At 38.8% G+C, this 26,545-nt stretch overlaps 9 protein-coding genes and 1 long non-coding RNA gene across 27 annotated transcripts; 5 read left to right on the plus strand and 5 right to left on the minus strand.

Annotated features, from left to right (window-relative positions):
* Nucleotides 1–165: 165 nt before the first annotated feature.
* On the minus strand, nt 166–1,566 carry LOC122567038 (small proline-rich protein 2B-like). Of its 2 annotated transcripts, XM_043725113.1 has the most exons (3): nt 1,343–1,566; nt 482–1,271; nt 166–370 (listed from the first exon to the last, which is right to left on the minus strand). In XM_043725113.1, exons 2-3 carry the CDS (start codon nt 634–636, stop codon nt 166–168), a joined length of 360 nt encoding a protein of 119 aa, XP_043581048.1. In that variant the 5' UTR covers nt 637–1,271; nt 1,343–1,566. The 2 variants fall into 2 exon arrangements, with proteins under 2 accessions (XP_043581048.1, XP_043581047.1); XM_043725112.1 differs by lacking the exon at nt 166–370 and having other exon boundaries at nt 671–1,271; nt 1,343–1,554.
* LOC122567018 (ATPase family protein 2 homolog) lies at nt 1,564–4,674 on the minus strand. 3 transcript variants are annotated; one of them, XM_043725079.1, is made up of 6 exons: nt 4,503–4,674; nt 4,030–4,226; nt 3,781–3,966; nt 2,318–3,714; nt 1,979–2,242; nt 1,564–1,907 (listed from the first exon to the last, which is right to left on the minus strand). In XM_043725079.1, exons 1-6 carry the CDS (start codon nt 4,520–4,522, stop codon nt 1,578–1,580), a joined length of 2,394 nt encoding a protein of 797 aa, XP_043581014.1. In that variant the 5' UTR covers nt 4,523–4,674; the 3' UTR covers nt 1,564–1,577. The 3 variants fall into 3 exon arrangements, with proteins under 3 accessions (XP_043581014.1, XP_043581015.1, XP_043581016.1); XM_043725080.1 differs by having other exon boundaries at nt 4,130–4,226; nt 4,503–4,634; XM_043725081.1 differs by lacking the exon at nt 4,503–4,674 and having other exon boundaries at nt 3,781–3,961; nt 4,030–4,167.
* A 165-nt stretch (nt 4,675–4,839) lies between these two features.
* Nucleotides 4,840–10,312, plus strand: LOC122567030. 2 transcript variants are annotated; one of them, XM_043725098.1, is made up of 8 exons: nt 4,840–5,587; nt 6,185–6,289; nt 7,449–7,552; nt 9,199–9,412; nt 9,487–9,540; nt 9,619–9,761; nt 9,842–9,996; nt 10,076–10,312. In XM_043725098.1, exons 1-8 carry the CDS (start codon nt 5,410–5,412, stop codon nt 10,131–10,133), a joined length of 1,011 nt encoding a protein of 336 aa, XP_043581033.1. In that variant the 5' UTR covers nt 4,840–5,409; the 3' UTR covers nt 10,134–10,312. The 2 variants fall into 2 exon arrangements, with proteins under 2 accessions (XP_043581033.1, XP_043581034.1); XM_043725099.1 differs by having other exon boundaries at nt 5,495–5,982.
* Nucleotides 7,566–11,054, minus strand: LOC122567040. 2 transcript variants are annotated; one of them, XR_006316673.1, is made up of 2 exons: nt 10,615–11,054; nt 7,566–8,710 (listed from the first exon to the last, which is right to left on the minus strand). XR_006316673.1 is itself a non-coding variant. In XM_043725114.1 (2 exons), the coding sequence occupies exons 1-2, from the start codon at nt 9,217–9,219 to the stop codon at nt 8,489–8,491; spliced, it is 336 nt and encodes a 111-aa protein (XP_043581049.1). In that variant the 5' UTR covers nt 9,220–9,235; the 3' UTR covers nt 7,566–8,488. The 2 variants fall into 2 exon arrangements, 1 of the variants encoding a protein (XP_043581049.1); XM_043725114.1 differs by lacking the exon at nt 10,615–11,054 and adding an exon at nt 9,106–9,235.
* Nucleotides 11,055–11,328: 274 nt separating this feature from the next.
* LOC122567022 (bone morphogenetic protein 2-B-like) lies at nt 11,329–14,036 on the plus strand. The gene is made up of 5 exons (XM_043725085.1): nt 11,329–11,781; nt 11,955–12,111; nt 12,195–12,340; nt 12,409–12,510; nt 12,588–14,036. Exons 1-5 carry the CDS (start codon nt 11,578–11,580, stop codon nt 13,548–13,550), a joined length of 1,572 nt encoding a protein of 523 aa, XP_043581020.1. The 5' UTR covers nt 11,329–11,577; the 3' UTR covers nt 13,551–14,036.
* Nucleotides 14,037–14,076: 40 nt separating this feature from the next.
* LOC122567025 (isthmin-2-like) lies at nt 14,077–18,855 on the plus strand. Of its 5 annotated transcripts, none has more exons than XM_043725092.1 (5): nt 14,077–15,269; nt 16,921–17,265; nt 17,349–17,793; nt 17,858–18,209; nt 18,614–18,855. In XM_043725092.1, the coding sequence occupies exons 1-5, from the start codon at nt 15,267–15,269 to the stop codon at nt 18,711–18,713; spliced, it is 1,245 nt and encodes a 414-aa protein (XP_043581027.1). In that variant the 5' UTR covers nt 14,077–15,266; the 3' UTR covers nt 18,714–18,855. The 5 variants fall into 5 exon arrangements, 4 of the variants coding, with proteins under 4 accessions (XP_043581027.1, XP_043581026.1, XP_043581025.1 ...); XM_043725091.1 differs by lacking the exon at nt 14,077–15,269 and adding an exon at nt 15,296–15,492; XR_006316670.1 differs by lacking the exon at nt 14,077–15,269 and adding an exon at nt 15,506–16,420 and having other exon boundaries at nt 17,858–18,360; nt 18,614–18,728.
* Nucleotides 18,190–21,105, minus strand: LOC122567043. 5 transcript variants are annotated; one of them, XR_006316678.1, is made up of 8 exons: nt 20,800–21,105; nt 20,554–20,674; nt 20,193–20,414; nt 19,548–20,091; nt 19,197–19,471; nt 18,863–19,124; nt 18,595–18,754; nt 18,190–18,327 (listed from the first exon to the last, which is right to left on the minus strand). It is a non-coding gene; the product is annotated as an uncharacterized LOC122567043 (long non-coding RNA). The 5 variants fall into 5 exon arrangements; XR_006316676.1 differs by having other exon boundaries at nt 18,863–19,095; nt 20,554–21,105; XR_006316674.1 differs by having other exon boundaries at nt 20,554–21,105.
* On the plus strand, nt 19,069–20,199 carry LOC122567035 (intraflagellar transport protein 43 homolog). 2 transcript variants are annotated; one of them, XM_043725106.1, is made up of 6 exons: nt 19,069–19,206; nt 19,310–19,485; nt 19,570–19,599; nt 19,651–19,703; nt 19,770–19,842; nt 19,910–20,199. In XM_043725106.1, exons 1-6 carry the CDS (start codon nt 19,168–19,170, stop codon nt 20,130–20,132), a joined length of 594 nt encoding a protein of 197 aa, XP_043581041.1. In that variant the 5' UTR covers nt 19,069–19,167; the 3' UTR covers nt 20,133–20,199. The 2 variants fall into 2 exon arrangements, with proteins under 2 accessions (XP_043581041.1, XP_043581042.1); XM_043725107.1 differs by having other exon boundaries at nt 19,663–19,703.
* A 110-nt stretch (nt 21,106–21,215) lies between the features above and the next one.
* On the plus strand, nt 21,216–22,619 carry LOC122567167 (mitochondrial import receptor subunit TOM40 homolog 1-like). The gene has a single exon (XM_043725453.1). The coding sequence runs from the start codon at nt 21,650–21,652 to the stop codon at nt 22,613–22,615; it is 966 nt and encodes a 321-aa protein (XP_043581388.1). The 5' UTR covers nt 21,216–21,649; the 3' UTR covers nt 22,616–22,619.
* Nucleotides 22,620–22,703: 84 nt separating this feature from the next.
* On the minus strand, nt 22,704–26,413 carry LOC122567166 (endoplasmic reticulum lectin 1). 4 transcript variants are annotated; one of them, XM_043725452.1, is made up of 8 exons: nt 26,193–26,413; nt 25,748–25,969; nt 25,486–25,659; nt 24,902–25,420; nt 24,412–24,465; nt 23,706–23,867; nt 23,390–23,629; nt 22,704–23,293 (listed from the first exon to the last, which is right to left on the minus strand). In XM_043725452.1, the coding sequence occupies exons 2-8, from the start codon at nt 25,883–25,885 to the stop codon at nt 23,048–23,050; spliced, it is 1,533 nt and encodes a 510-aa protein (XP_043581387.1). In that variant the 5' UTR covers nt 25,886–25,969; nt 26,193–26,413; the 3' UTR covers nt 22,704–23,047. The 4 variants fall into 4 exon arrangements, with proteins under 4 accessions (XP_043581387.1, XP_043581386.1, XP_043581384.1 ...); XM_043725451.1 differs by having other exon boundaries at nt 26,159–26,413; XM_043725449.1 differs by having other exon boundaries at nt 26,110–26,413.
* Between the last annotated feature and the right edge of the window lie 132 nt (nt 26,414–26,545).

The following is a 26,545-nucleotide window of genomic DNA, read 5'->3' on the forward strand; positions in this document are numbered from 1 at the left end:
TGTTCATGTAATACAAAGAACGCGCTAATACATTTTATTTATTTTTATTAATGCCTTATAATTTATAGTGTATAAATTGAAATGAAACATATACGCTCAAATTTACATAAATGTAATATATATATTCGTGCGAATACATGTATACGCAAACGCATGTAGCCAATGCTATCGACAACAATATACTGTTATTCCTCGAAAATCTGTAGGTGGAACAGGGGCAGGTCGAGACAATACAGGAGAATTTGGTGAAAGATCAAGAGGAAGTAATTTATATACACCACGATATCTGAAACCTCCTTGCACAATAGGGCGGTACATTAAATTTGTCCATGACCCGTGACGTTGTGGCGAATTTGCAGGTTGTTTAAATCTTCAATACACAATTAAAATACATTAATAAAGGCGCAAGTAATGAACGTATTACATTATGTATGAAATCTCTATTATGTTCAAATTCAATAAATTATTATTAAATTCCTACCTGACACCTTTTATTGGTTCTATTTTTCGTAAATATGGTTGATTAGTTCTTTGTTGAACAATATTTAATAAAGGCCAGTTACATGTCGTTACCATGCAACCGATTCTATTAAAATGATCTAGTGGACAGAGATCACATATTCTTTTATCCATCATAAATCACTTGTAAATTTAAAAATGAATAGAGATTTATTAATTCTAAAAATTAATTGAATAGCGCGGTTATCTTGAGCGAAAAGGCTGAATATTGTTATAAGAACATTTGTTTTATATTTATTTATATATGAAATGTATACTATTATTTATATACAACACAAAGTTCAGATCAAACATCATTAACACTGGACAATAAATGTTTTATTCGTGAGATAATTATATTCGAAGGACCATTTGGGATTGGAGTGTAAAATAGGCGAGATATGGTTCAACAAGCATATGATAAACACGGATAACACCTGATTGTTCCAACGTAAAATAATCCACCAGTAATAACAGGTGCCCTGAAGACAGGACCGGCTTCATAAGGAGCTGGGACTGGTTTAGGTATAGGTGCACAGGTAATACACGGGTGACCTGTGCAGGGTGGACAAACGAAAGGGCGTGGGACGCAAGGTAAGAGTGAAGGTCGAGGCGGACATGGCATGCAGGTGACTGGCATAGGTGGACAACAATTAGGTTTTGGTTCCAATTTGCATGGTGGAGTAGGACACGTATAGCAGCAAACAGGTTGAGGCGGGTACGATATAGAACAAGGTGGGCATTGTAGATCCATTGGTGGACAGCAACCGCAACTAAAACAATATTTAAGTTGACCGTTATTGCATTCATCAAATGATAAAATACTTCACCCTTTCGATCATACCTTTCGATCATCTGTTTTAGATCGTTTTTCCCATAAGGTCGTTCACATTTTGTCATTACCGACATTTGACTCGGCAATGTAATTTGCAATTACACAACTACAAATTTTATTAATTTTAATTAAAATAAAAGTCTGAAGTTTGGTATTAAAATAATAGAAAGGTGTTGATAGACGATTAATAATCTTTGCACATATAGACAAATTCAATTATTACATGAAAGTAAATTGTTTATAGTTAATGTATTTTATTCATATATTCATTATATAAATTTATTAACGACGCTGGTGTTCGTGGAGTGATTATAGCCAATGCTGCTTTAAAATGTTCTTTAGTGATTATAGTAGCATTCAAATCTTCTTCAAGTGCTTTTATAGCAGCTTCGTGACAAATTGCTTGGATTTCTGCTCCAGAATATCCTTCTGTAAGATCAACTAGATCTTGAATATGTACATCTTCGGCGATTGGCATATTTCTTAATTTTATATCGAAAATCTCTTGTCTGGCTTCATAATCAGGTAATGCCACGTATATTATCCTATCTAAACGACCAGGACGAAGAAGTGCCTGTGAAAAAGCAACATTTTAATTAATAAACACCTTTGATAAATATAGCTGTTTTCTAAAATGTAACTAACTTTATCAATTTTATCGGGTCGGTTAGTTGCTGCCACTAAAGTAACGCTGCCTAACGCAGTAACTCCATCCAGTTCTGTTAATAATTGTGCTAGAACTCGCTCTTGCACGTTGCTTCCGGCGCTTGACGAAGAACCTCTTTCACTTCCTAGTGCATCAATTTCATCAATAAATACTATTGAAGGCGATACTTGTCTTGCTTTTCGAAATACCTCTCTTACGGCTTTTTCGGATTCACCGACCCATTTTGAGAATAATTCTGGTCCCTAAAAACATTGTATTTTTTATCTCTTTTTTTTAATTGGAAAATTGATTTTAAATTATACTTTAGTATGCCTAACCTTTATGTTTAAAAAATTTACTTTACTTTCTGTTGCAAGAGCTTTTGCAATCATTGTTTTGGAACAACCTGGTGGACCAAACATTAAAACACCTTTAGGTGGAGTTATACCCATCCTGAGAAACACTTCGGGATGGCGCAGTGGCCACTCAACAGCTTGTTTTAATTTTAATTTTAGGTCTTTTTGACCTCCTATATCCGACCATTGGATGTTCGGTACTTCTATTAAAACTTCTTTCATAGCTGACGGCTTTGTGACAGTTAAAGCGTGTTCAAAGTTTGATATCGTTACTTTTAACGAAAGATCAGTGTTAGTTTTCTGTTGACATTTTACAGAATTCAGAACTGCTTGGGAACATAAACCATATAAATCGGCGCCGACAAATCCATGAGTAACAAAACCGATATTTTGTATATCTTCTAAGGATAAAGTGTTCGGTATTTTTGATAACATTTTTTTAAATATTTCTACGCGCATATTGGTAGTAGGTACATGAATTTCGAATTCTTTGTCTATTCTACCAGGTCTTCTAAGAGAATTGTCTACAAGATCCAATTTCGAAGTTGTGGCAAGTATTACTACATTATCATTTGCATTTTGTATTCCATCAAAGAGTGCAGTCAATTGAGAAAGTATTCTTCTTTCGTGATCTGTACTTGAAGTACTCCTTTTAGGGCATAAACTATCAATTTCTTCTATTAGAATAATGCTTGGAGCTTTATCCTTAGCTTCCATGAAAATATCTTGCAATTTTTTCTCTGTTTCGCCTGAAGATTTGCTATAAATATCTGAACTGTAAATAGTGGTAGAATTAATATCATATTGCGATATCAAGGCATTGGCGATAGCAGATTTGCCAACACCAGAGGTGCCATATAATAATATTCCTTTACTAATGTAGAAGTTTCCAATACTTTGGTACAGACCAAGGCCAATATCAAGAACATCTTTGATATCTTCTATTACATTATCATATCCTCCAATATCTTGTATTTTAAATTTAGATTTTTTATACTCTTCTTTTTTCTTTTCTTGCTCTTCATTTAAAATTGTCCATTTTGTGTTGTACAGTGCTTTATACAATTTGGTATTACGTGTTTCATCTGTTATGCTCAATTGTTTAAACTGTTCAGACAATTTAACATTTTCACAGTCGTCTGATGTAACTTTGACGATCTTATAAATTAATTTCTTGCCATAAAAAGGCACACTGAATTTATTACCTATAGTAAATACTTTTTGCTCATTATGATTCTTAAGTATTATGTTAAGTTCCGTGGTTGCTTCTGGCAATATATGTTTTCCAACGCTACAGATTACAAATTCCTTGGCAATATCGACAGAAGAATTTAATTTTTCGATTTTAACATAACCTCGGAGGTTATTTAATTCTATTGCTGTAAAAAATATATGGGTAGAAAAATTTGTATATAGATTTTGGAAGATTCAATAAAAGATTTTACCATGTTTTGTTAACGAAACACTTGTTAAACTTTTATCCTTAGTTGGCCAAGCAGTTTTAACAACTTTACTTTCTCCAACAATTACAAGAACACAATCTCCCATTGCAATTTCACATAATTGCAAAGCAGATTGCGATATAAATACCATATCATCCAATGCTCTTGCATGAATATTTTTTGGCTGTTCTATGCAAAGAAACACTTATATAAAAGTGGTTCAAACAATAGTAAATATAAGAGCATATATACCTAATAGATTGTATGTTTCTACGGTACTATATAATATATCACCGTAAATAAAATTATGATTCCATGTTACAAGATTAGGTGGACAATTAGTGTTATGTACTTCTAGATCCTTTAGTGTCAAGATGCTCTGACATGTTTCACATGTCATCCAAGGAGAAAGACTTTTCTTCCCACTTTCTTTTCCTTTTGGTATCATTCTGAAACGATAGAAATAATTGGCTGGATATAATTCATAAAACGTTTCCATTCTACTATCTTTTGACATAGTCTTTTGAAACATGTTTTATTGAATGTATTAAATAAGTATTCAGCTGGCAGAACATAACCTCTAAATCACATACAAATGTTTTGTATCAAATGCAGTAAAAGAAGTTTTTTTGTAAAATGCGTACAAATTTACACGATTATTCTCAATCTGCAATTTTTAGTATCAAAATCAATATAAAAATATAGAAATTCATAGAAATATTTACAGAGAAATGCCGTCCGCCATGATAACATGTCCTTGCTCGGCATGCAACACCTAGACTATATACATATACATAAATTCTAATAAGTGGATGATGGCAATGGTTAACAAATAAAGTATTCAATGATGATACACGAACAACATATTCATTTTGTATGACGTCACAGACATTATTCCGATATATATAATGTAAAATATTCATTTCATTTGTAAGTGGAAAGATATTACTTTAATATTAGAAATTTTAATTATTTTTTCAGCGCAGCTAAACAAAGTTAGGTCATACTTTTTAATTTCATGAATTAACCCGTAAATAAATAAAAATATCCTACTTAGTTAGTAATCGACAAATAATAACAAGAAATTTCGAAAAATACATAAAGTGTTCGCGAGGATCTTCAAACATAATCAGTACAAATTTATTCTTCTATCGAATGTAACAAATTCTATCCTATGGTAAAAAAATATGCGGAGTAAAGGATGTACGATACTTCCTTCTCTTAGCCTCTTCTCCTTTTTTAGTTTCGAATATCATCATCCCAATATATCGAGCTCGTAAAATTCTCGTGGATGAATATAAGAGATAAGACAGGGATGGGATATCGCGATCACAAGTTTGGGGGAGCTGAGAAGGCTTATGGCTTATTGGTTCAATCTAACCGTTACATTACCGAATAATTTAAAATTGATTGCGTTTTATAAAACAGGTAATCCCTTTTATCAATGTTACTCTGCAAATTGTATGTTCGTTTGAAAATTTGCTGATGAAACTTTTATTGATAGAGGGAAATTGGTCGTGTGGAATGTAGAGGTTCAGATGCAGATGAGATGAATCAGGTTCGGTGGAGCATAAAATCAGCAGCATCAGGCGCATCAGGGATCGTGGCAGGCAAGAGGCAAAAGACCGATGGATGGACGGGCCAGCCGTCACGAAGCGGGCCGACGTTCCCGTACCAAACGAGATTAATAGAGATCCGCCTGTCAGCCGGACGCCTCTCCGTCTGAGCGAGATCCAGTGGCTTCCAGACGGCCAGTCTTCTCGCAGATCGCAACCTGCGTGGGCAACAACCGATCGTGATCGATCGCACGGTGCGTCCTCTCTGGACTACCGCTTTGCATGTCGTGTGCGTGCGAGTCCAAGAGTATTCCGTGTACCACGAATCTTCTAGTCATCCGCGCGCGGGTATATATAGAGTAATGAGATAACAACCACTGTGACAAATTAGCACAATTTCGTCCACGCGGCGTTCACACCTACGTCTAGAGAATATCATTAAATTCTGTACGCATTTTTCAAACGGCAAACAACTCGTGCATCCTCGATACACAAACTCGTTTCCGAATCTCGCCATCCCGTCTCGGTAAATCTTATTCAACCGATTTACGTCCATCGCTATTCGTACCGATGCGAATACAAATCACGAGGAGTCAGTGGGCCGTATTCGGTGGCTTCACGTTAGTTTACCTCGCCAATTTACGATTAGGTAGGCACCGCATCGCACTTTTTCATTCTGATTCGCCCTCTCTGCTCCTTTCTCTTTTTATCAAGTTTTCTGCGATGTATTCAATGCTTTTATATTTCAACCGATTCTTACAAGTTACGTTTGTTAGCATACAAAATAGTAACGTTTTCGAAGAAGCATGATTCTGTTTGATATCTGCATATCGGGGTTGTTTCTGTTTCAGCCATCGGTGACCAGAATGAAGGCAACGAAGGTAGGACACACAGGGAAGAGGTTCGACAACATGTATGCTGTGCCAGACATGAGAAAATGATCGATGTTGGATACGGTAAGCGAATTTAAGAAAAAGTATGTATTAAATTCTGGCTAATGTCAGGACGGAGCATACGGACAGAGATGCACAGAAGATTGCGGAGCGGTATAACGTTGAAAAGAGATTCGGCGAGGAGTTGCGTAATTTTAGCAACCGGCTAAATGTAAGTTACGTTCCCTCGTTTCACTCTTGCCGCCCCATATTCATGAGTGGTAAACGCTGGTGGCCTTGTCGCTAGATCCGATCCGGTAAATTAATATCGGGTGTTCAATCAATTGACGCCGATCGAGAGGATGAAGCATCCGGTGACGGTGTTGTCGTGTGCCCATGATCAAAAGATTTGACCGATTTATCATTGCGAGCTATCGCATTAAAATAGCGCGGGAATCGTCGAACCGATCGCGATTCGATCTCATTACTTGATTTTGTCACAGAGAGATCAATTGCCGCTTGTAGATCGGAGGCGATCAAAGGAACGAGTCTGTGATTCGTGGAATGTTAATGCCCCTCACGGACGAATAATTAAGGTTTCGCCGAAGCGGCCGGTTCCGCGAAACGATCGAAGGAACAACCACCCTTCGAGACGCCATCAATTGTCAATTAAATGATTTCGTTGACCGATGTCTGGTATCCTCGGCTGACGCTTAAATCATCGCTATGCCCAACGTCGCACCATCTTTCCACCTTCGATTACCTGAAAAGACCAGACCAGCAACGATTATTCGACTGATTGATCGGGCGTTCACGCGGTAGTCTGGTATTTCAAGTAGATCTCGAAATAATACCATTTATAGGAACAAACACGGAAAGGTGGCAGTGAAGTAGCCGAAGGTTCACGGTAATGTGAATCACCGAAGAATCAGCGCATTCCGTGTCCCACGCGTTCGCGCCAAAAATAGCACGGTTACACTATAGACGGTTCTACCCTCTTCTTATATCTTGTCAACTTGTTTAATGTGATACAAGTCGTAAATTTTGTACGATGATCGCGAGCATTACAGAGCGGCGCCATCGGATTTACTCGCGTCTTATTTTTCGCGAGCGAACTCCACGGCACGCAGTCAACAACACCATCCTACCGGTCTACTGAAATTTCATTGAACCTCCCTGGCCATACTTTATTGCTAACACTAATCCCCTTTTTCGACAGTATCTTTGATTTTTATTTTCTCAGGAATATCGGGCGAAATTATCCAAATTGATGCAGGCCACTGTCGTAAACTGTGTCCACGACACGTGTTGGATGATCCAGGAGATGCGAGTCGACCCACTGTACAGGTAAATATTTTTTCATACAGCTTTACTTATCAGAATTTCGGTTCAGAAAAGAATGCAGGTTTACAGAGGTACATGGATGTATGTAATCCATGACTCATGCACGGCCGCAGGATGCACCTGGTACAAAAATCTTTTTAGGTGATCCCTGCCTTGGCGCAACGGGTTTGCGACAAAAAACGCGTCGCCATCGCGGAGTTTATCGAACCGGTCGTGAAACTGTCGAATTCCTCGACCCGGAATCCTTTAAAATTCAACGTCATGGTCACGCTTATTTTACGATTAAAAAGAGAAGGAAAGGATTGCCAAACTCGCGACATCTTTGAAAAGTCAGGAACGCGTATATAGCGAAGGAACCGATCTAAGTTCGAAAAACCGAGATCGGACGTCGTGGAATTCTGTTCGGGTAGTCGAGCGGCGTGTCGAAGAAAAAAGAAAGGACGAGGCGAAAAGACCGAATTCGCAAATAAAAAAAAAAATATCGCGATATACGTTGCCACGGCAGGTTACGTATGCCAAGGGCTATACGAAGGGCGAAAAAGGCAGGAACATCATGTAGATTTATGACGCATGGGATCGACCAATCCGCCAGCTGGAATGCGGCCACGCCAGCACCGCGCGATCGTACGATCTACGCGACTTTTACGGCGTGTGCACCCCACACTGTATCGAGAACTGCGTATCTTCGTCGATGATCATCGTACCCCTTTTATACATATGTACATACCTTACACATTCTATTCTCCAAAATTCATCGACAATCGTATTGCGACTAAACGATCATCGCGTGTTTCTACTTCGTTTCCATACGAATCGCAACTGTTGCCTCGAGTCCGTGTTAAAACGGCAGTGGGCTCTAATTAGTATGGTAAACGAACGTGTCGTAATAATTCGCGAATAATTCGAGAACGACCCTTCTTGGGGAGAAAGCTATTTTTGTCACGTGATGCAACCCGATCGGTGGTTTACGATCTTGCAGCACCCACGCTGCAGGAGAGAAACAGGCTTGAGAAGAAGAAATGTTGCACGCGATATGCAGAAAGAAGAGGATGTGTTTTGCGTCCTTGGAAGGTCGCATCGAGCCGGGTCACCGCTCCGGCGCCAGCTTGGCCAGCTACTAAATCCCGAATCGTGTTCCTGGGATCTTGAGGATGGATGTACCTGAGAACAGAATTTATTAGAAAATATTCTTAGCCAGAATTATCACCGGGGGTACAAACGAGAAAAGAAAATGGGTAGAGGCACCGATGCCTTTGCACGAACAAAGATAACGGTCGATGTTATCCCGCAGCGAGAATAATTAAATGGCCCGCGTGTCGCGAAAGAGCTCGAGTACCAAAGAAACCGTCCGAACGAGAGATAACGAGGCGCGCGAATATTATAAATTCCTCCGTGGACACCATCGATACTTTCTCGCTTGGCAAACGTACGACGAAATAAAGTACGAATTCTGTGAAGTCGCGTGCTCGCTTTGCTCATTCAACATCTGTATCGATAAAATGTTCCCCCGTGTGATACATGACCAACCATTCTAGAAGCGTGTTCTCCTTCCTTACCAGCGGCAACATTTCATCCGATCCGATTAAAATATCCGAGTTTCCGTTTCGCTCATGTTCAACGTAACTCATTTGCACTTTTTGTTCTTTCAGAGATGTTTCCCGGAATCGCATTGTCGTCCAAGGGCGGCAAAATTGGAGAGGGTGTCAACGATTCAAGGTGTTCGTGTGATCGAAGTCACAGAAGCTTGCGAATGCACGCCTGATTCGTCCTGTAGGCGAGAATCCTTCACGCATCTCGTACATTCTGGCACTCCTCACCAAGCCGTGATTGATGTCGGAGTATGTATGGGTCACTGTGCTAAAGGTATATAATTTTCTTTCGTTCGATACCATTCGCCCGTAATTCTTATCGATAATCGTCGATGTGTCTTTTGAAAGAACTTGGATGCAAACCGGTGAGGAACAGTACGGTTAGCATCAAAGGACCGAATGGTACGTCAAATTTCCTACGTTCGTAGTAGAAAACGTAATTTCACTCGAGATAGGTGTACTTATTACGTTACATTTTAGGGGACGAAGTGTACCAAGTGATTGAGAAATGTGGCTGTGCTGGAACATGTCACAAAATGGACCACATGGAGACCGTTTTAGACTTCAGCGAAGTGGAGATTAAGGATGGTACAAACACGACGGATGTTAGACCAGTCGTTCGGGTAAATTTTCTACCACGCGATCTCAGATACCACTATGATCGTATTATAATTTATCGTTGACTTTGTATTTGCGCAAATAGCAAATTAACGTCGGACAATGCGTTGGGACGTGTCCAGGGAACGAGACGGAAATGTGTCTTTTGAGAGACAAAAAAGAGCCATCGAGATGCTTGGCGGGTCTGTACTCGAAGCAACATACTTGTACACCCGCCAGATTCAAAGTTCACGAATACAGGTATTCGGGGATGCAGGTTAATCATCGACGATGCGAATACAATTAAACATATATCGGTGTGGTTTTTCGTTTATTTCAGGACACGTCGTGGATCGAAGAGAGAAATTATTCAAATTACCCAATGTGCCTGTGTCTGAATAAAATAGAGAGGACCGAGAGAAGTCTGTTCGATCCAACGGGCCAATGGAACAGACTTGTAGAAACATTCAAGCTACTTTATGCGTCGCGTAAATACAAAGTACCATTTCGATGTTCCTACATGCACCGTGTATTGGTATCATAAATAAACGTACAATGACTTTCTAGAAAACGTCAACTGGCTACCTAAAACTAGTCCACGCTCATCGTGTTCCATTCGATTCGTTCGCCGTTGTCTATCGTCGTATTAAATGATTCTGCAGGTTTCACGGTAATCGAGTCAATTCTTTGAGAAATGTCTGACAAGCTTAGAATTAGTTCCGGCTATTGGTATTGTTAATTCGTCTTACGACGTAAAATGATAAAAGCGGGATTACATTTGGAAAGACGCAATAAGACGTTCGGCAAGTTGCTTTCGCGAATTTGACGCGCATTTCTACGAAAGACACGCCAACTGGCACTAGCCAACTTTGTACTTACGACTATTCCCTAGCTCGTTCCCGTTTTGTCTTGCGCTCACATACGAATAATGCAACAAAAAGAACGAGGTCGAAGCCGGTGCTCGATGTTCGAACGCGGAGGCGAAAATACACGCTGACACCCTCGCGAGATCCGTCATCGTCCTCGTAGGAAAACAACCGATTATTCGCGACATCTAAATATCGCTGCGTGGCCACATGACTCGCCACTCACGAATCTACGGAATTTAGGAAGCGTGAGCTTTTTTTAATAGCCCCGCGATGTCATCATCTCGTTCCTGGTGGGTTTCGTACGCTTCGCAATGCTATCGTGTATAATCGACCTTTATCGGTTTTTGTCCTTTCCTCGTATCTATTTTTTAATAGACCATTAATACAACCATTTTGTTTCCAGAGAAACGCAAAATTTCTTACCTAAAAATACAAATGTTTCAAGCGTAAAAAATTTCAAAAAGCAATTTCTTGACAGCTAAAAGAAACGGAACGCGCACTCGGTGGTCCAGCATGATCGAAGATGATCTAGGATGGGTTAATAAGAAGCAAATGGGGGAAAAGAAAAGTCACATTTTCGAGTCGTGTTGAGTCGCGTCGAGTCGCGTAGCGTCGCGTCGGTGTCCCGTGAGAGAAGCCGATGTCGCTGCGGGGAGCAACGCGGGGGAGGCAACTCCCGGCATAGCATAAAGGTGACTCCTCGCAGCCAAGACCTCCCATATGCTACTTAGCGTTCCGTTCGGTTCGGCAAACCTCCTGTCCGCTAGCAGAGAAGGTGTCCGCTCCTTCCTCCGCTAAGAAGCGTTTGTCACTGACTTAACGTAGATTCGGTCGATGTTACACGCTGTCATCGAGCTTTCGATTCTTCGAGCGAATCCGGAGAGATCAGCATCGTTGGTAGTAGTCGTCGTCGTGTGTTTCGAGCCCACTTTCGGACCTGTTCTCCATTCTGACCAACGATCCATATACGAGAATGATATCGAGTGACGTTCGGTTTTTTCTTTTGGCGATACTCTTCCTATCGTGTACTTTCAACGTACACACACACCCGAATCGCTTCTCCGAAGATGATAATCCCAACGAGGAAGAACTTGTCAACTCCTGGTCTTTGGATGACTTAAACGAAGGAAGCGAGCACGATGCTCGTCGGGACGAGGCTCTAGAAAAACTACAACAGGTCCGTGTCCAGATAATTGTGTCGTATGCCTTGCTGTTTGTGTGAGACTTGGTGAAAACAGAACTTTTGTTTTCGAAGGGTCAAAAATATGAGTGAAATGACTAAGTAAATGCCATTTACGGAAGTCGCGTGTTTCAAACGACCGCGTTAACCAGTCGATGAAATCGTTACAGGTTCTTGGTATCCGGAGTCACAGTGAGAAAACAGGACGTCGCAAGGTGCCGCCGCAATTTATGGTGGAACTGTATAATAATGTAGCAGATCCCAGTGGTGTCACGCGTGGCAAAAATCCATACAATGCCAAGGTTGTTCGCAGCTTCATCGAAAGAGGTAAACCTCTAACCACTTCCATAGTGTAGGTCATCGTTCCGTCTGCGATCGAAATTTTCACTAAAACAAAAACTTTTACGCAGATACCACCTTATCGCGATTCTACTTCTTCAACATCACGGGTTTAGAGGTGGACGAATCTGTTTTGGAGGCAGAACTTCATCTTTATCGGAAGAGAACACCTTTGAAAATTATGCATCCATCCACTTTAGCTTCACCCTATTATTTGGTAAGTATACGTCAATCGCAATTTGTCGACTTTTTAAGAATTCGGATAACGAATATATCTTCCTTTAGATAAGAGTATATCAAGTCTTGGATGAGAAAAGTTTAGACGTACCCGATCTTCACAGGCTGTTGAACGTTAGATACGTCGGGGCACACGCGTCCGGTTGGCAGGCAAGTTTCAAGATAATGGAATTTTTAGAAAATACTGTATTTTCTCGGTGTACTAAGCATTCGACATTTTTCATCAGATATTCAATGTAAAACAAGCCGTTCTTGCCTGGTTAACTGGAGAACCAAATCTTGGTCTCTTGGTAACGGCTTCCACTTTGTTCGAGGATCAAGTGACTGTAGAGTTTTCCCGGCGAAACGAGTACCATCATAGTAAACAACCGATCTTAGTACTTTTTGATGACGACGGAAAAGGACACCGAGGCGAACGTAGCAACAACGAGAGCGAAGAAGCATCCTACGAGAACGAAGACGAGAAGAACGATTTAAAGAACGAGTACGGTGATAAGAACGCCGAGAAGCACGATCGAGGAAAAGGTCAACCGGAAGAGACTCGATGGGAAAGCGAGAATAAATCTGAATACTTTCAAAGGCAGAAGAGAACGCAAACAGAAGAACACGATGTAGTGACGCAGACTGCTCGGGTAACCCGAGATCTTGCAGAAGAGACGCCCAAACGACGTCGAAGGGAAACCATTTCCTCTTCGAGAAAATTACAGAAAAACGTTCATTCGCACAGCTTAACCTCGATGGACATATATCAACGAGCGATACGCCGCGAAAGAATGGGAGAAAGAGTTCGTCAAAGGCCGATGTCTTTGTTGAATGAAAATTTCCGTGAGAAACGGTCAATTAAAAGTCACGCTTCTGTTCGACAAAATGTCACCGAATGTACGAGGCACGAGCTTTACGTCGACTTTAAAGAAATCGGTCTTTCCTCCTCTATCATCGCCCCGCTCGGTTATTCCGCCTATCATTGCAAAGGCATCTGCGAATCGCCATTGAGTCAAGATCAACAACCGACAAATCACGCGACTATTCAGGGAATCGTTCACAAAATGGGACTGGTGAAGGGGGTTGAGAGACCTTGCTGCGTACCCACGAAACTATTGGGCACAACCATTCTGTTCTTTGATGACAATGAAAACGTAGTCCTGAAAGTTTATCAAGACATGATAGCGGATCGTTGCGGATGTCGTTAAGGATCTCATGGTTTTTTTATTCCCCTTGTGAAGGAAGAAGCAGCCGAAGCGTCAAAGTATGTGTTAATGGTATTGAAAAGAAGAAGAATGCGTGAATATGTATGTGAGGAAAGAGAAAGAAAAAGTGGGAGTGCGCGCAAGAAAGAGAGAAAGAAAGAGAGCGAATGTAAGAGTGGCAGAATATCTGAATCAGGTAAAAATGATTTTTACGCATTAGCACGAGAGTCATTCCTAAAGATTCGTCTGAAGATCGCCATTTAATTGACGTCCCAACATTGTACATAAGAACATTCCTAAATTCGCGTAGAACTAAGCGTATCAATGACTAGAATGTGTCTATATCATAGCCTATATCTTCATTAAATTATTATTATAACCACACGTAGGGAATTAATCGTCTCGATCATTGTATATACTACTGTGTCGTAAAATGAGTTAGAGTTATTTATATTTTAATTATGACAAATAAAACGAGTATTTAAGCTATCGAGCCGTCTTTACGCGTAATATATAACTTGCTCCTTCTCACACTCCTATCATGATCGAACGAGATTCGCTCTACGAGCCGTAGGTTCTATATTTGGAAGGATGGTATGTATTGCTTCCATCGTAATACATTTGAAATTACTTATTTTAATAAATCGCGTGTCATCCCTCCCCCAAATAAACGAAGCCGGTCGAACAGACGAGCGAGCGAATCAAATCGAGCGGCTTGGACATAACGAAGCAATTTTCTTAGAAGAAGAAGTTTCGTTGGCTGAGCGACGAAATCGAGGCGTAAATTTTATGAGCGGGCCAATAAAATAAACGTGACGGTAACAGTGCTCGAGACGATGACTTTGGCGCCACTGGATGCAGAAAAACAGTCGTGGAATGTCAGCGCTACCGGTGTTAAACGTTGCCCCTTTTACCTTCTTTTGCAATCCGGTATCGGTGGCGCTCAACGATCTACGAGTAAATAAACGATGTTGAATCGAAATCGGGTTGCATGTCGACCCATCGAGAAATCTCGCGCTAATGGCAGTTCCTGTACGGTTCCGAATTTCTGTCGTTGATACTTTTACGATACGGCCTTTCGCTTTTTCTTTCTCTCTTCATTCGTAACGATGCGGTTCCCATTTTATTTCGTCGCTGGAATTCATAGCATGGCCAGGAACGTAAACAGATTAGTTTAACGACCCCTTTGGAATCCACGATGCAATCGCGGATCGGTTTAGAACATAATGTATGTACATATCTCTGCGTTTTCTAGGACAGGCAGAATCCACGTGGAACGCTGCGTGGAACAAACAGTGAAGAATCGGACGAAATTATGGACGATTAGGCTATTAGGCGATCTCGATTGCCGGCTATCATCCTCTCTACCTGTCTTCCTGCTTTCTTGTTAGTTCCCTTTGGAATCGTTGCACGCGCATAAATTTCCACCCACGCCTCCCACCGAGTTGACCATTTTGTCCGAGGAATAATTTTAGGTTTCTCTTCCAACTCCTTTCTAACTGCCTCCGGTTCCACACGCAATAGTTTGTCATGGCAAGAATCAAAGAAGAGATAGAGATATTTAAACGAAAATACTGGAACGATAAATAAGGTGATCGACGATGAAAGGGAGCAGCGCTTTCGACGTGATGCGGGAATTTACATATTTGCGAGCGACCGATCGTTCGCGTGCCGTCGTACTGCATTCCGTGTGCGTGCATCTCCAGTTATATTTAATCCATGGTGGGTGTATTTTCGAATTTGCCCGCCTAAAAATAGCCAAAACGCGTTCCATTGCATTCCAACACTGTATTTAGATCCTTGATATCGTAATACGTGTCATCCATGTTCGTGACAGTTGAGCAGAATCTTACCCACTTATTTGCCCTGCTTTTACATAAGTACCAGATCTCTGGCAAAAGACATGAACCGAATGGAAATTACGACGCCTGAAAATTCGATGACCGTTCGTACTTTTTTCCAACCCTATATGTATATATTTGAAGAAACAGAGAGGAATAATTAGAACATCTCACGGAAACGTAGTTGCTAAAAGGGTTAATGACGCTTGGACATTGGAAGAGTATCGGTGTAAAGAAGGGAGGCTAGAGCAACGTAGAACAAGCGAGGAAAATGGAGAGGAGAAAACGAGGTAAAACGGAACCGGTGTAAAAAGAAAAGAAAAAGCGATAGGGCGGGAACTGCCGCTAAGTAAGAAACCCTAAGCCGTGAACTGTACCACGGCCTGTACAATGACGTAGTGTTCTGTCATCCGGAGCGCTACCTCTCCAGCCTCTCCACTACCACTGCTTGGCCATTATAGTGGGACAGAACTTCACGAGTTCACAACTATACATATAGTGGTAGGCCTTTGAACGGTGCGCGCCTCGTGCCTCGTGTATGCTGTGTTTCTTCCTTTTCGTCGTCTGTTCTTTGTCGTTTTTTCATCGCTTTTCTCCCGTTTTCGTTCACGCGTTTACATATCTCTTCTTCACCGACCTATAGTCTTTACCTGCGTGACGCGTCATCTAGTGCAGACGCGATGATCGATCAATCCACCGATCGTCTTTAATCGCTCCTGAACGTTTGTAAACAAACAGATCAACAATAACATCCTTGCATTGTCTGCCTGCAAATCGTTCAAGAATTAAGTAGAAAGGGATGAAAGGTCCAGCGAATATATCAATTTCGTGGAAACCTTCGCTGGGTATATTGGATGCGCGTTGAACAAAACAAAACAAACACAAAAGTAATTTTCTACAATTAAATATTCATCGAGAAGACATTATGAGGAATCGTTAATGACGACCATGACAGTCTCGGCCTTTGTATACTGCATTCTCATTTTCCAATTGACGTTAATTGTTTCGATCGTGCACACGAGCAGTCGTCAAGTAAGTAACATATTAACGCATTAAGTTTCACGCGAATATTATTATAAATACTTATTTGAATCATACTTTCATTAACAAGAGGACAGATTAATTTTTTTATCGAGTGATTTTCACGGTGAACGAAAACGCGGGAAACTGATATTTTATCCGTACGCCGATTGGCTGCTACGCCATTGAATGGGAAACGGTCTCACAACGAACGCTTCCAAGAAGTAGAAATGTTTTGTGTCTCACGGATCGGCGAGAGTATTCCATTTCGCTCCGTTTCGTTCCAGCGTGTATTGCCGCGTCCCTTTTCCATGCGAGAGCCTCGTATCTCATCGACGAGCCAAACACGGCTTCTTTTGATGTTGTGCCGGCCACCGTTACCCTCCTCTGTCACGAACGTTCAAATAACCCCTGTACCTCGAATCCACTCTATTTGAATTGCGTTAGATCGGCTGTTTAGACATTTCTTTTCCCGCGAATAATCGATAAATTTACTCCTTTTCTCCTCATAGATTGATGATCATGAAATCACTGGAGATTTGGAAGTCGCCGTGTATCAAAAACCGATTTCGGGCCTATTTCACCCATCTTGGTTGAACGACCAGTTGATTCGAAGCAAACGAAACGAGCAGCTCGAAGAAGAGACGATTCCTACGAGACACGCGAAACATCGGAAGCGACGTCGCTGTAGGAATCAATCGGCGTGTCTTCGAAATACATCTGCGATCAGGCTGTCTTTTCTGTGGGACAATGGCACGGCGCCAATAGACCAAACATCTAAAGAGACAAAAGAAGATCCTGATGAAAACAACACGCTTATAGAGGTCGATGAAGAATCACGCAACGATGGTGTGCAGGTAATGATTTGTAATATTGGAGTTGCGTAGATCTTCGAAGGAAATGAAAATAAACTGGATTACATCTTTTTCCCGGCACGCAGGAATCGTACAATAGAACCAAAGGGGAGGATTACGATGTAACCGATATCGATGAGGAGAAAGTTAGAATCGATTCAGCGGAAAAAAGTTTTATCATGACAGAGAGAAACGATCTTAACGAACGATCTATTTCTACTGAAGTGGAATTAGAAAATCAAAACCAATCTTTCGGAAAAAAAGATCGAACCAAAAATGATGAATTCTTCGAGAATATAGATTACACGGATGAAATGAATTCTTCCTCTATTTACCCGGCCATCGACGATCAAGTTATGTTCCACGATAGCTTAAGCGTTATCGTGAGCAAATTATTTCAAAATCTGCGAAACGTTAGTGCAGCGGACGGACAGAAAATCTTCAAGGAGCTGGATTTTGTGAACGGCACGAACGAAGATCCTTGCCAGAAGTGGCTAGACAGCAAGGATAAGCTCGAGCAAGTTTTCTTAGGTACGAACTCGACATTCATAGTGTTGTAAACACGGTGCCTGGTTTCTCGAACTCGCCGTTACAGGTGGTCTAGCGTCGTTACCCGCCTGTCCGTGTCTATACCCGAACAATATCTTTTACGAAGACAAAATTTGGGATGAGAAGCGAATGAAGTATTTCAGGTGGAGAGACGTTAGTGGTAGCTCTCAAAGACTCGATGTCTATAAACCTGGAGCCACTTACTGCGTGCGCTCGTTTTTGACGCAAGGAAGCGGAAGCGCCGCAGCTCAACACTGTTGCTACGACCATCAGAGGAAGCTCTTGACCCGTGGTTCCGGTGCTGGTACTCCGTACTTTGTCAGTCCTGAGATATCGCCTATACTGCACGAGAGAATTGACGTGCTGCCTTGGAGGCTTTGCAAGGGTGACTTTTCCAGGTCTTTCACTTGCAAGCATATGATCTACGATTAACACTCGGCGAATTCGCATCTTTCATTTTCCAACGATTGGGGACCGGAGACGCGAATTCCCGTCTTTCATACTTCATGCGGTATCCTATAAAAATATTAACTACTGTGAAATAAAACAGTAAGAAAACAATGGATATTATAAGTGGATGCTATATATGTAATTTTACATTACATGTTTGAATAATACTAAACCGTTGAATATTATATCTAATATATTAGATATAATATTGGTTGCCGGAAAGTTCTTTTCAATCGCTCCAAAAACACGCGGAAATTCAAGTTATATGGTTGTCAAAGCAGCCGGTCCTCAAAGTGTTAAGATAATACTATACTTTTTATTTATGTAACTTACAATATGATTGAAATTATAGGTACAACGGAGTAAGACCACCAAACAATGACAACGCGTGTGAGGCGAATCCCGATGACGAGGAATATCAACGACAAATCGATGACACCAAGCATTATTAAACAGCTGTCCTTTAGGATGCAATATCTATGATACAAGATACCTGAAACAAGTCCCAATGAGATTGTATTTCCGTTGAGTTACTTTAATGCGCGTAAAGAATGTATGTGTAGTGAAATACAAAAAATAAACATAGCGCTGTTAATTTTACCTTTCGTATTACGATTTGAGCTTATTTCTAAACAGAATCCTTTTAATATGTCGTTTAAAAAGACGCGCTCTAATCAAAGGGTACTTGGAACCGGTTTTGACCGTTCCACTGGCGCCTTTCCAGTCACGTTTCTCGCGCTACTTCCCGAACGAAAGAGGGGAACAAGGCGAATGCAGGGACGAGCAAAGTCGATTCACCGCTCGAGTCACCAGGGCGTTCAGTTGTTATGGTTACTGCTCACAAACACGGATTTTATTTGCCTCTAATAATAAGTTAAGCTTAATATTCAAAGTCAATGAACAACTATGGATTGGGCCGCGGATTTAGAAATTACCTCGAAAAAAGTAAGTTTTTAAATATTCACCCTTGTCCATTGTACACATTTCTTGTAATCGATTGCTGGTAACAACAGAGCGGTTAAGTTAAAAGAAAAATATTGATTTTCAGCTTTTGCCTCGTCTTGGTAGAAGATCGACGCAGAACATCGTACAAGAAGATTCGAAACTAGACGATGATCTTTTGGAAAGTCCTGTATCGTCATCCTCTGTGAAATCGGCACAACCACCTGTAGCACCCCCACGTACCAGGAAAACAGGATGGGGTGACGAACTGAAAAGCGGGAAGTAAGTTGTCTTGCGGTAATCTGTGATTTCAGAGAGAAATGTTTCATGCAGTTTTCACTTACCCTTTTTTGGTTATAATTTTAGGATACGTGGGTCGTCGAGCATCATCGAACAGTGAGTATAACGAATAAAATTAAGGAATCAGGCATCCGTAGTCGCTGATAGACTGTTTCTTAGGGAACGCTCTCGAGGGACGGAGAAGGACGACGTGATTGACGGTGAGAATTAATTTGAAATCGTCCAAAATGTAAGAGTTCTGCTGTTAACAGGGTTATACTTTCTAGATATCCCTGTTATACCGGATTTGGATGAAATTCAGGAGGATAATGCTTTGTCCGATTTAGTAAATACACCAACGTAGGTATCATTGTAAAGTTTGTTGGAAAAATTCTCATTCAGTTACTTTCAATTCGGTATTCCGTAGGGTGAATGTGAACAGAGTCGCTGCGTATAAAGAACTTGATACGGATTTGGTAAAGAATGCCGCATTCATGTCTCTAAATGGCGTTAATCTTTCTCTTCTAGCAGAGAAATTATACAATGAAAATCTAACAAAAGAGCCGGATGAAGTATGGAATTGGAATCTTCTTTTCACTCAGGTTGCATCTGAAGTAAATAGCGAAACGCGAAAAAATCTTGTTACTTAGATTTTATACTTATTGTTCGGGATTTGGAGTAGCCGTCCGTTTATCGGACAGCACCTTTACCTTTTTTGGGAAAGCCCGAGTTTCCTACCTCCCAAGTTATAAACCTTACGATACGGACCTCATTAAGAGGTTAATAAACACCTGAATGCCCGATGGATCAGGTCTAAAGTAAACATCTGGTATCAAGCAGCAATACTAGAAGATATGCGCCAACGAGAGTACACATTTAAACCATGGAAAACCGGGGACGGAAAGTTAGTATATAAGAATCAGACGAAGCTTCTGGAAACAGTATTAACAGAATCTTACAATAGTCTTCATCAAAGCATCACACTCTTCGTGTTATAGTACACCATATTCTGTACCTTAACTTGCAAATACATAACCTAAACATACTACATACTTGACATCTTTAATTTACCTCCTCCTTGAGCGTTAATCTCATTCAAGGTTCGCGATATCAACCGATCAGTTGCACCTGACTGATCACCACTTAGTTGAGAATTCGCAACACTTATCACTGTTTTGTCGTATAAATAAAGCTAAAAAAACATGCAAAAACATTATCTTCCTCCTTTTATTTTTATCCGTATGAAATCAGTTTGTATGTTTTGTAAAATTTATAAAAAAAAATGAAAGCAATGAAAGAAAAAAAAACATGGCATACTGCTTATCCTGCAGTGCCTGTATATGGAAGCGATAAATTTATTTAACCTCGTCTGACCTATTCGATTGCCCCCCAATTTGGAAATCGCGGTAGTTCGAGGAGCGACGTGAAAGACTCAACCGTGCAGGCGTGCAAATCCGAGGTGAATTATAAAAAACGCACCACGAACCTACACGCGCAATCGGGAGCCGACACAAGCTACTTGAAGCGACCACGTGACAACACCCACTGAGCAGATCTGCTTATTTCTAACGTTAGCGATCAATGTTCAGTTGTGCCATCACTAGCACACACACTTCCGCAAACAAAGCTTTGGTTCTTCTATATATATGAACTGAACGTTATCTGATCACTAGCGAGAAAGCAGACCGTGTTGTATTATATTATATATTATTAAATTACAAGAAAAAATATTTGTACATCAAGTCGTAATTGGTGTTGTAATATAATATAATATTTAAAGTAAAATTACATTAACAAAAGTTATTTAAAGCAATTCTTATATATTAATATTGATACCGCATATAGATGTTCGAGATAAAAGCCATCTGGAAATAAAATTACATACTAGAATTGCATCGTCATACGAATATGGATCGATATATCGAACGCCTACAATCGATATACATATTAGCTTGACAAACCAATCAAATTTATCGAATTGATACATCGATTAATATCGTAAAATCGAATATATCGATCTTTTTGAGTTTGAAATTGGCAGAGAGGTCATATGATAACCCGTTTGCATTAGGATTAATTTTATTCGTATGTTGTCATCAAGTATAAAATTAAGAAGCGTTCGAAGAAAATTTGTTGACTGTACTTTAAAAGAGCCTAATGTATTAGAATGGGTACAGTACATGCTTCAAGGAAAAAACAAGAACCAAGCGTAGTAACCCATGAAGACTGTATACCGTGCGTGGAACCGCAAGACAGAGTACCAGGAAATCCAGGAAGTTTCGAAGATATACACAAGAAAGTTAAAGATCTTTACCCGCAAAACTTTGACGGTGCGCGGCTCGTCATCAATAAAATACTTAGTCACCATTTTAACGTGACCCATACGATAACTCTTAGTTCCGTTACACCGTCTGGATACAAATTTGGTGCAAAGTATGTCGGTACAAAAGTAGTCAGTTTAAAAGAAAGATATCCTGTAATCGTGGGAGATATCACACCAACTGGAAATTTGTCCGCGTCTTTTGTGCATACCCTTGCATGTAGATTTAGATTTAAATTATCAGCGCAAATTGCCAATGAAAAATGGAAAGCGTTCAGTTCCAGCTTAGAATATCGGTCGAATGATTTTACTGTAGCGGTGACCTTAGCCAACCCAAAATTTAAAAAGAAACAAGCAACAATGGTAATACACTTTTTACAATCGATCACATCGAGAATCGCGTTAGGAGCCGAAATTGCATGTCTTCGTGGCTCGAAAGTTCCAGGAGGTCAACAGACAGTCATGTGTCTGGCTTTTAGACACAGTACAGGACTTGCGACATTATCCGGAACGATAGGTGAAGCGGGCCTTCATCTTTGTTATCACCGCAAATCTAGCTCGCAACTGGAACTCGGTGTCGAGTTAGAAACAAACACGAGAACTCATCAGTCAATCGCTACTATAGTTTACCAAGTAAACGTGCCATACGCGGATCTTGTCTTTCGAGGTATCGTGAATTCTGAGACTACAGTCGGTGGCGTGTTTGAGAAGAAACTATACCCAATTCCTGAATCTTCGCTGGTTATTAGTATACTTTTAAACCACAAGAAGCAGCAATTTCGAGTGGGTGTTGGTCTCAATATTGGACAATGATAATCAACATATAATGTGGCTTTTCATTCTATCTTTTTTTCTTAGATCATTTATAAGAATGGTAGGAAATAATTCGATGTTATAGAAATTAACATAGGAGAGAATTGTAATTATTCCTTTCAAAATCTTACAGAGTGAAAAACATTTTGTGAACGTTACAATCTCTGTGACTTAATAGTTCGTGATAACGTGTTAACAGCACTATATGTATTAAATAATTGTTATGTTTATATATGTATTATAAAATATCCGAAAACTTTGAAACATAAGACCTATATATTGATATACACTGAGTATTAAAAAAAGCCTACAATCTTTTTATCTAATTTAGTGAAACTAAATGCAATGTGCCTGATACATCAAAACTGTTATTTTTATCATTAAAAATTTTATTTAACAATTTTGTTTAATATCTATTAATTGAATATCATTCTAATCATCTCCGTTTGCTATCCTCTCATCCAAATCGTCGTATTCGTGAAAAGCGGTTGTTTTTAATTTGTCAAAATTCACGTCAAATTTTTCACTGAGAAGTCCATTTTCATCGGCGTATTCTAAAATGTCACAGATCAATGACGATTCCACACCTAAAACGTACTCACATGTTTTCGGTTCGACTAGAAAAAGAGAAACACTCGATGGACTGGTCGTATGACTTTCAACGCATTTTAATTTCACCTGGAAATTACAAAAATTGTGGTAGCTATATAAATTCTTTCGTATAAGAATAAATAAATCTACTCTATAAAATGTTTGTATATATATATATAATACTTCTGTTTGTCTTGGATTCCCAGTTTTATCACAAATAGTACCATCGCTATAAAAATGGGAAAGCTGTTTCCGCAATTCTGGAGACTTTGGTCTTTTATGTGGATGTGCAGCAATCCAGTCCAAATGTTTCTGCTTATCGAATTTACCGAGATTTACTATGGTCTTTTTACCATCGCGTTCTATATGATATTGAACTACAGAGCGTCCATAACAAAATTCATACTTCCACCATCCATTGCCCTATATTCATCAATTATGTGTTAAGTAAAATATAATAAAACAGAATATGGTCAGAATGTAGAAGTGCAATACCTACCCCATGTAAACAATTCTTTCCGCTTAGAAAGTTTTTTACGGGACTCGCTTCCGCAGGACTAATACCTTGATCTGCTAACGAATTTATGGAGTCTTCGATATTATTATGTTTATCGGTAACACCGACAGGATGTATTTCAACTCTAACACGTGCTTCACCATCCTGAAATAAATGCAAGTCAATTAAATCTTCAATTAATATACACACATAGTGAACATCATAACGAGAATGAGTATCAATTAATATCAATTGTATGAATTTGTTAAAAACATGAAACATGTGTTACACATCATTCCTTCTTTTAATTTATTATATTAATAGATAAAAGATCGACATTATTTACGGTTAAATTGTGACTTTACAACATTTTAATATTATAACATTTTATATTTATTCTGAAAATTATATATAACATTATATAATGTTTTGTGATGTGATTATTGGTATTTAGTTAAAAGCAATATGTAAATATTATAAATTTGGCTGTGTACAAGTAAAGCAATAGATATTGTGATGCTAAAGACACAATGGTGCATAAATAGTATTCATAATGTTATTGTAACATTCTTTTGGAAAAAATGTAGATTTAAAGGGAATAATTGTATGTAGAAAAGGAAGGGACAGAATGAGATATAAATTAATGGCGACAAATGACAAGAACCACCAAGCACTTTGGCCTGATCCCAAAAATACGAAATATTCTGACCTGGCCCTCCTTATCTACATGGAAGATTGCATAGACTTCCTGCAGCTTGTCATCCTGTGCAACAAATAATTAATTCAATGTATAGATAATAAATAATGCAAACAAAAATTGTTTAACACTAAAAAGATTATTTATATGACTTAAAAGTATAAGCCAAAATTACTTAAAAAATCTTGAAATTTAGTAAAATTGAAGTGTTTCAGATAAATAAATAAGATATATAATTATGATCAATGCAGTTTTCTACGATTAGGTAAAATATAATATTTTATACTGACAAAGTGCATAGTATAATGAAATTTATTTAAAATCTACTGTTATTTGAAAATATTTTGCATGTGTTTCACATAAATCAATATCAAAAATTATCACTATCATACACAGAAAATATATAAGTACATATATTTTATTTTAAATAACAATACATACATACGACACAGGCATAGTCAAAAATAAATAACTGAATACACAGAATGTCAAATGGATTTACCGTTACTTTTTGATATCGAAGTTTCAGACTTTCCATCTCCATTGCAACAAGAGATCTTGGCTTCTTTGGTGCATTTTCAACTGGATGACAGTTAATTTCATTTTCCCCTGTAGCTTGGGGCTTGTAATCAGGATGATTACATAGCCAAGGTGAAAGAACAATAACTTCATATTCACAGCTAGAAGGCTCTTCTAACGAAAATAACTCGTGTTTTCCATGCTGATAACAAACATAAAGAACTTTTATCTTTCGTGGCTTATTAGTTAAGTCACAAACTGTGCCATCAGCCATTTCAACTTCAATATATGGCATATTGATTCCATCAACTTTTTTAACTGGTATATCTGCCTTCCTAATATTTTCTCTTTCTGCATACTCAGCTAAAAGCTTTAACTCTTGCAACTTATCAAAAGTACCCAAATAATATTCTTGTGTCTTCACTTTCTTCCCATCTCTATCTTCATGATATTGACGTGCATATCGTCCATGGCATAATTCATATGACCAATAAGATTCAACCTATAAAAGATACTTATTTACGTTAAACTCATACATGATACATTTATGGCATTTATAATGCATACTCTATAAGAACAAGTATTTTGTTTAAATAATGCTGATAAAATTTCTATTGGATTTGGTCCATTGTATGGTTCATTATAACCTTGCTCTTGTTCTGAATTATCAACTATTAAGCATTGATACTGCTCCTTATTTGCAGTTGTTATAATATAAGGTTCTACATTTATTCTAGATTCCTATTAAGCATAATAAATATGATGTAATATAGACATAACAAAATATTTAATAGACATTGATTTACGTTTCAATTTTAATAATACTTACTAATAAATCCGAGCTAGCTTTGCCCGGCCAATTAATTTTAAAAAGAACCGTATCGTCGAAACTTCTGAAATCGTGTCCATATACTATAATTATAGTACACAATACTATAGTAATATAAACATTACAGTATTTCCACATTTTTATAAAAGTGCAATTATTTCATCATATTTTTAGTCGAAATGTATGTAAGATATCTTCGGGCTTATGATGACAGCAATATATCTGCAAAACAGAAAAATTATTTCATATCACTCTTTGATGGTTAAAAAGTATTCGTCCGATTTCATTAGGCAAAAATGTTATAATGTATTTGTACGTTTAATTTTTAATAATTTAAATTCTATTTTTTATGAAAAACAAACGTTTCACTGTTTTTGTTGAAATAATTTTCTTGAGAAGTTGACACTACACTTATAATTATGTCTAAATTCCAGTAACTTTATACCACGTGAACTGTATACGTGGTCATATTTTTATTCAGTCTTATCTAGTTTCATAAAATACAATGAGCATACATAAAGTAGCATGCTTAAAAATAAAAATATATAATTGTTTATAATGATTTCTTTATTTCAAGTAGAATTTGTTTCATAAATCCGTAATAGAACTGATATTAGATTCGAAGCTCAGAGTTTGAGAAAACATCTGTAGACACCTATCTAGAAAGAATCGAGTACAACTCACGTATGAATATATAGTAATAGCCAATCAAATAGTTTGCAGATGGCGTTTACAACGCATAAAAATTCGAATTCCCGCGGCAATCAATTAAATTCTATTTTATGGATTCTATATGTA

The sequence above is a fragment of the Bombus pyrosoma genome, linkage group LG4 (assembly GCF_014825855.1).
Source record: "Bombus pyrosoma isolate SC7728 linkage group LG4, ASM1482585v1, whole genome shotgun sequence".
NCBI classification, from domain to species: domain Eukaryota; kingdom Metazoa; phylum Arthropoda; class Insecta; order Hymenoptera; family Apidae; genus Bombus; species Bombus pyrosoma.

Bases quoted from the DNA above. Each gene is read 5' to 3' on its own strand.
- LOC122567038 (XM_043725112.1), bottom strand. From the start codon at position 1,407: ATGTCGGTAATGACAAAATGTGAACGACCTTATGGGAAAAACGATCTA. The intron at 1,272-1,342 runs GTATGATCGAAA...ATATTGTTTTAG, and splicing joins CTAAAACAGATGATCGAAAG to TTGCGGTTGCTGTCCACCAA.
- LOC122567166 (XM_043725452.1), bottom strand. From the start codon at position 25,885: ATGTGGAAATACTGTAATGTTTATATTACTATAGTATTGTGTACTATA. The intron at 24,466-24,901 runs GTAAATCCATTT...TTTGTTGCACAG, and splicing joins TTCGATATCAAAAAGTAACG to GATGACAAGCTGCAGGAAGT. The intron at 23,294-23,389 runs GTATTATATATA...TGTAATTTCCAG, and splicing joins GGAATCCAAGACAAACAGAA to GTGAAATTAAAATGCGTTGA.
- LOC122567040 (XM_043725114.1), bottom strand. From the start codon at position 9,219: ATGCGATTCCGGGAAACATCTCTGAAAGAACAAAAAGTGCAAATGAGT. The intron at 8,711-9,105 runs GTAAGGAAGGAG...TTCTGTTCTCAG, and splicing joins CGGATGAAATGTTGCCGCTG to GTACATCCATCCTCAAGATC.
- LOC122567018 (XM_043725079.1), bottom strand. From the start codon at position 4,522: ATGGCGGACGGCATTTCTCT. The intron at 3,967-4,029 runs GTATATATGCTC...TTCTTTGCATAG, and splicing joins AGAAACATACAATCTATTAG to AACAGCCAAAAAATATTCAT. The intron at 2,243-2,317 runs GTTAGGCATACT...CAATGTTTTTAG, and splicing joins TAAATTTTTTAAACATAAAG to GGACCAGAATTATTCTCAAA.
- LOC122567022 (XM_043725085.1), top strand. From the start codon at position 11,578: ATGATATCGAGTGACGTTCGGTTTTTTCTTTTGGCGATACTCTTCCTA. The intron at 12,112-12,194 runs GTAAACCTCTAA...ACTTTTACGCAG, and splicing joins TCGCAGCTTCATCGAAAGAG to ATACCACCTTATCGCGATTC. The intron at 12,511-12,587 runs GCAAGTTTCAAG...ATTTTTCATCAG, and splicing joins CACACGCGTCCGGTTGGCAG to ATATTCAATGTAAAACAAGC.
- LOC122567025 (XM_043725090.1), top strand. From the start codon at position 16,328: ATGACGACCATGACAGTCTCGGCCTTTGTATACTGCATTCTCATTTTC. The intron at 16,421-16,920 runs GTAAGTAACATA...TTCTCCTCATAG, and splicing joins TGCACACGAGCAGTCGTCAA to ATTGATGATCATGAAATCAC. The intron at 17,794-17,857 runs GTACGAACTCGA...TCGCCGTTACAG, and splicing joins GCTCGAGCAAGTTTTCTTAG to GTGGTCTAGCGTCGTTACCC.
- LOC122567035 (XM_043725106.1), top strand. From the start codon at position 19,168: ATGGATTGGGCCGCGGATTTAGAAATTACCTCGAAAAAA. The intron at 19,600-19,650 runs GTGAGTATAACG...AGTCGCTGATAG, and splicing joins TCGTCGAGCATCATCGAACA to ACTGTTTCTTAGGGAACGCT. The intron at 19,704-19,769 runs GTGAGAATTAAT...TATACTTTCTAG, and splicing joins GAAGGACGACGTGATTGACG to ATATCCCTGTTATACCGGAT.
- LOC122567030 (XM_043725098.1), top strand. From the start codon at position 5,410: ATGGACGGGCCAGCCGTCACGAAGCGGGCCGACGTTCCCGTACCAAAC. The intron at 5,588-6,184 runs GTGCGTCCTCTC...TTTCTGTTTCAG, and splicing joins CGATCGTGATCGATCGCACG to CCATCGGTGACCAGAATGAA. The intron at 9,413-9,486 runs GTATATAATTTT...GTCTTTTGAAAG, and splicing joins TATGGGTCACTGTGCTAAAG to AACTTGGATGCAAACCGGTG.
- LOC122567167 (XM_043725453.1), top strand. From the start codon at position 21,650: ATGGGTACAGTACATGCTTCAAGGAAAAAACAAGAACCAAGCGTAGTA.